The 6,254-nt window shown below is 41.0% G+C and overlaps 1 protein-coding gene across 1 annotated transcript in view; it reads right to left on the reverse strand.

Moving 5' to 3' along the window:
• Positions 1-3,577: 3,577 nt before the first annotated feature.
• Positions 3,578-6,254, reverse strand: part of LOC104625177 (arginine-glutamic acid dipeptide repeats protein-like) — a 16,080-nt gene continuing 13,403 nt past the window's right edge. Inside the window, 3 exon segments of the mRNA XM_010292737.1 lie at positions 3,578-4,310; positions 5,701-5,881; positions 6,129-6,254. Of these exon segments, the coding sequence (XP_010291039.1) occupies positions 4,277-4,310; positions 5,701-5,881; positions 6,129-6,254 (341 nt within the window). The 3' untranslated portion in view covers positions 3,578-4,276.

A 6,254-nucleotide genomic window follows, 5' to 3' on the forward strand; every position in this document is an offset into this window, starting at 1 on the left:
CCCGTGCAATTTGTCATGAATACTTCTCCATCTGCCTCAAGCACACTCAAACAACAGGGCACCCTTTTCTCACTATACTCAGAGCACTAATTAGCTTGAATTAGAGTCAAAATACTTCACTATTTCTGAAAAATCCAGATCAAAACCAAAGCAGAACCAGATTAAGAATGCAGCCATCCTGTCTCCCTTTTGACCAAACATTTATTCTGTAAATATACTCGCCGCTTCTCTCTGTGGCATCGTATTTTCCTAAGTTTTGGAGATGCTGATTATCATGAACTACAAATATGGAACACCCAAACAGCTAGCTCGCACTAATACATCATAATCCCTGATAGATGGAAGACAGGGAGCCATTACAAATGTAGACAAAGATGTAACTTTATGCAATTTGAAAGTAAATTTTAGCTTTTCAGCAGGCAATGAACAATGAGTTAATGCTCATCTCTCTCGCTGCAGTCATCATCCCTTTGGAATGCATCTCTTGCCAGCTCTGTATCAGCTGTGTGCAGGATGACTCTACCGGCACAAAGTAACATCTCTTGGAAAATAAGATGCATTAAAAATTCGGCCAGTGGGGTATACGTAGCATACAATATCTAAATTCAAGCTTACACTTCATGAGTCATCAGGCCTCATTTTCCCTTGCGTGTCTTCTGGACACCTTTGGTTCACGGGCAAATTTAAAAGATGACAGCATGCAGTCTTTCCTACTCTGTTGAAACTAGAGGAATTGTCCTCTGTGGTTTACAAGTTCTCGTCTTTCTACTCCTCTTCAGCTGACACAATGAGAGCTTATCCACACACTTCATTTTAACTACTTGTTTGTGCTCAGACAGATCGGTGGCTACAATATACTACCACTGTACACAGAAAGCCCCTGAAGTCATGACAGCCAAAACATCCTTACACATTCATTCTTACCAATTTGACTGCTTAACTTACAGAAAAACATGCGAAGTTTATGCAGTATTGCCCTAGAGCATAAATGTGCCGCAGGGAGACAGAATATACTCTGGAACTGGACATGATGTTGGTGTTTTGTGTACTGTATATTAAAAAGGAAATTACCTCAAAGAAAGAAAAAAAGAAAGACAAGACAGCTTTGAAACAGACAAAATGGCCATGCCAGCATCCCATTTTATCCCAGATGAAAGTAACTCTTTACCCACTAACAACAATCAACAGACACATTTCGCTTGCAGGCAAAACCTGGCTGCTGTAGTGTAGCTTGGTTTTATTTATGTCCACAAATATTTCAAAAAAATTACAAAATACTCAAATGGAGAGAACACAGAAGTCACGATTTCTGGGTTTCTACTCTGTTTACACTGTGTTATCCCATGGCAAACTACTCATATATACATTAAGCTTCAAGATATATATAAATGTAGCAGTCAGAATGTACACTCTGCTTTAACGGTGCAGTGAAACAAGCTCAACCATGACGACATAGAACAAGAGAGACGTTTCAAAAACACTAAAGCAAAATTAAAAAATAAACTTCCAAAACAGAGGAAAAATAAGAGAGATTTCTTAAAGAAAATCAACAGGTCTGGGTTGTTTTAACAGGGCATCGAACACCAAGATGGCTTCAAAACCACTGCATGTAAAGTTGTAGTTAATCACTGGTCTAAAATGGAAGAATTTCAGTGCTTATTTGCTGAATGATGTCAACAAAAAACTCCCGCAAATTATCAGAATACTTTTCTGTGAAGAAAAAAAAAAAAAGCAGCAAAGAGATCCAAGTAATAGCTTTTGAACAGACTGCAAACTTCAGCTTAAAAAAAAAAATACAGAGAGGACCATGGGAGGCAATTAGCTTTTTTTTTTTTCCTTAAGAACTATAGCTAAAAATAACAGCAAAACAGAAGGATCAGAAGAAATGGCTGAAGTGGCTGAACTCCCTCAAACTCCCAAATTCCACATGGTAAAAACAAGGAGGGGATGTTTGGATGTTTAACTGAAATGTGCCGAGTTAGACCTTTAAAGTAAACTGAGGCACTCTCTCTGCTGAGCAGACCAATCTTACCAGCTACTCCACTGTAAACATGTAAAAAATGTTATTCAGAAGAAAACCATTTCACCTGATCACTGCAGACAGCAACTGAAGGCATTGACTGAAGAAGACTTTACCATCCTCGATTCTAGATTGACCTCATGGTTTCCAAATCTCAGAAACACTAGCTGTTCCTCCTAATACCTTCCAGAGAGTTCAAATATAGCAGATAGAACTGATTAAACGCTACTGCAGTTCCTTAGCACTGAGAAATCTGGAAGGGAGGACAGAAAAAAAAAAAAAAAAAAAAAAAAAATCAGTATCAGCTGGAATAGCCCTCCTCTCTCTCCTATACAGTCTTGCCTTAAACAGACCTAGAATACCCTGACGCATATTTTTAATTGGTAAATCGTTACTAACTGTCTGACAGCAATCTTTCGGCACTAACACCGGGACTGGTTTGAGATCCACGAGGTGGATAAAGCACTGTGCACGCCATGCCTTCCATCAGAATGTATGATTAACTACAAGTTTATCAAACATGGCTCAGTACAGTACTATGACACAACCATCACACTGAACAGTCTACAACAGCAGAGAGAGAGCACTCGAGAGAGAATGGTGTGAAGTTATGCACCGGCAGAAAAAACGGCCAGCAGATTCATGTCCATTGGTTGCATCACCCTCTGCTCTGGCAAAGAAAATCCATGGCAAAACAGTGGGGGGGGGGATCTGCCTAGACAGGAAGCAGAGCTGTCTCCAGAATAATGCTCACTAGCCTTCTGTGTATTCCTCTCCTTTTACCATCTACATGGGAACGAGCCAACAGGAGTTATTCTGCATGGACCTGTTGTGTTGGGAGTCAGTAAATGTTACTGTACATATATCCGGTTAAGCCCAAAGCAGTAAGTTCCTGAGATACAGAACACTGGTGGCAGTTAAAAAGTTTTGCTTACAAAACCAAAATTAAACCAGTCGAAGAGAAATACAGACTGGTCTTTGCAAAACAACTTTAAGAACACTAACCGAGTTGCCTAGTCCACTTTTCTTAAGAACATATCAAACATAAGAGGCCAGAAAGAGTACATCCTCCAAAAATATGCACATGCATACAAAATTCTGGCTGTACTAGTTTGAGCCACAGAATATTTTTAAAAAGAGATTTTAGAACAGATTAATTCTTTGAACTTTCGCCTAAAGTCTAAAACCAATGTAGTTAAGATTACGTTTCAAAAGGTAATAGGAAAGAAGTGTATTACGGCCACACTGAAAATTAACCCTTGAAGTAGGCATCAAAAGGGTAAGCTAGTTCCAAGGGACACCTGTACTGCTGAGAAACCCAACTCAACAGAAATCATCTGCAGAACAGAGAGATGTAACACGAATCCAAAAAAAAAAAAGAGAGAACCCAACAACCAAACAAACCAAACAAACCAAGAACAGGAACAGTCATTTGCAACATTATCCCTGCAACTCCCTTTAATGCTTATTGTTGATATCAAACCAAATTTCAAGCTTTTACCCATTTGAAATTATTGATACCCATCATTCCCTTTAATTAAAGGGATAATTATATATATATATTTTATTAAAAAATCAACTCTGTATTCTGTCAATACCAGGTAGGAATTCACAATTTGTGATGTTACTGAAAATCAAGATAAATTTCCGGAGTTTTGTTTTGTTTTGTTTCTCCCCTCTACCCAAAAAAGTTATTTACAGACTTAAAAAGCCATGCTGCAGAACTGAGCTCTCTTTAAAATTATGAAGATTTCCTACAATGTATTAAAATAAAAGTAGATTTTTATTATTATAGCACTTGGATTCAGAGCTTGTTATGTCACCTACTTGCAATCCTTGTTTTTTTTTTTAAATAGCTATAGATGCATTGTCTCTTCACGCACAGTGACTTGTATTGTGAACCTGATTCTAGCACCTACTCAAAACAAACTAGTAAGATAAGAAAAAAAAAAAAAAAAAAAAAAAACCAAGATTGCAGGAAGTTCTCTGAATATTCCACACAGTCCTGTATTTTCAATAGGCTTCTGAATACGTTGTCATGCAGGGAGACCCACACCAGTCTTGAGAAATCTTCTCTACAAATGAACACTATGCTGATAAGTCTCTACTTGTTGGGTGGTTGTTTCTGTTTTAAATATATAAAGAAATCTTTATAAGATATTCTTTTCCTTTTGTAGCTCTTATTGTATGTAAAAATGTTCCACTCCTTCCCAAGGACTGGGGTTTCCATAGCCAGCATTACAAATAAATAATTTATTACAACTGTTTGTCGCCTTCTTTCTTCAGTCGACTGAAAGAGAAAGAAAACTCATTTTAACAAAACGAAGGAGGTGTCATGACACTTCAGAGATAGCTTGCCTTCCCGCTAACCTCACCCAGGTGCCCTGAAGGGAACAGAGGTTGCAACAGGGCTTGTGAGCTTTCAGCGCAAAAACGGGAGCCCTCGTAACGGCAGCGGTAACACTGCCTGTTGCGGGAGGAAGCGATGACCTTTTGCTACTGAAGCACTCCTTACATGTGAGCAAGATCCTAGTGCCAGCTCACCAAGCTTTAGCTTCATCTGCGCTTGCAGATGTGACAGTCGGCTTCGGGCAGACTGGCTGCCCCCATGGCACAAGGCCGGCTGGTAATTTTGGATAGCAGGAGGACTGAAACATCAGAGTAAAGCGGTGCAAGGCAGATGTTTAATATGCTGCTTCCTATATACCCTTGCTACCCACAGACATGCGGAATGACCCTCGGTAGGCGCCAGTGGCATTTTCTTCTTAGCTGACATATTGTCAGACGTAACTGCCAAACAGGAGATAAGGTGGTGTCACATCAGGTAGGCCAACTGAACCCCTCTACTACCAACACCATGTAGCATTCCGGGGAGAAGGAAATCCCATGATTCACCTAGGCATTCTCAGCTGGTAATGCAGGATCCGTATTATTCACACATTTCAACATCCCATTGCCTTTAGTAATTTCTTAAGATTTATGGAATTCCTCCCCTCTTCGCATTCACAAAGCTTTTACCTACCCTCTGCCACTGTTCTCAAGGAAGAAGGAGAGATGTAGAAGCAGCAATCGTAGCAACTATCACACTAAAAACCCCAGTCAGGGTAATTCTGCAATAGTCTGCACCCTTTCGGTACTTAAAAGGGGGACTGTAAGGAAGGCGGGGACAGACTTTTTAGCAAGGCCTGTTGTGACTGGACAAGGCGTAATGGTTTTAAACTAAAAGAGGATAGCTTTAGATTAGATAAAAGGAAGAAATTTTTCACAATGAGGGTGGTGAAACCCTGGCACAGGTTGCCCAGAGAGGTGGTAGATGCCCCATCCCTGCAAACATTCAAGGTCAGGTTGGACGGGGCTCTGAGCAACCTTACCTAGTTAAAGACATCGCTGCTCACTGCAGGGGGTTGGACTAGATGATCTTTAAAGGTCCCTTCCAACCCAAACTATTCCATGATTCTATGATCCTGTGCCAATAATTTGGACCTAGCTTCCAATTTGCCCTATCACCTATGCCCAAATTAGGTCTTAGTACAGCTTCACCATCTTCCCTAACTCAGGATAGTAACTCAGCACACAGTAAGAAAGGCAGCAATTAAGGAAAAAAAAAAGATGGAATGCAGAGAAAGGTGAAGGAACCTGTAGCACCCCGAGACTCCAAAAGCCTTCATTGCACCTCTCACCTGTAATAATCTTCCTGACTCGGTAGATGACCACCATGCATGTGAGGATGCCCATGCAACCACTGCTGCTCCATTGCCAGTCTTTGCAGCTCTGCTGACTGGGCATGCATGGCCTGCAGTTGGTGGGCTGCTGACATAGGAGGTGGAATGGCACCAGGCAGATCTCGTGGATAAGGAGTACCTAAGAGAGAGTTGCCCATTTTTAGACACTTGTTTGCTGGGAGGTCTGCAGAGAAGAGCTGTCCCATAAAGCTTTATTTTTTTTAACCAAACCAAACCAAACCAACCAACCAACCAACCTCTGGCTGTAACCTAAGTTACAGCTCAACTCCACCAACTCCCCTTGCAAGAAATGCGAAGACCCAGAAGAAGAGATGACAGTTCAGATCAAGAGCCAGCCTTCATAAAGGACCATAAAATGCTCTCACCAAAGACTGGATGTCGGAGCATTTCATGCTCATGAGGTGGCTGCCCTAGCAACGGGTTGGGGATGGTCCCAGGTGGGGAGGGAAAGCGTGCCAAATGGGGGCCAGCTGCTAAAAGATCCACCAGCG

Source organism: Phaethon lepturus, unplaced genomic scaffold, assembly GCF_000687285.1.
Source record: "Phaethon lepturus isolate BGI_N335 unplaced genomic scaffold, ASM68728v1 scaffold26448, whole genome shotgun sequence".
NCBI lineage: Eukaryota > Metazoa > Chordata > Aves > Phaethontiformes > Phaethontidae > Phaethon > Phaethon lepturus.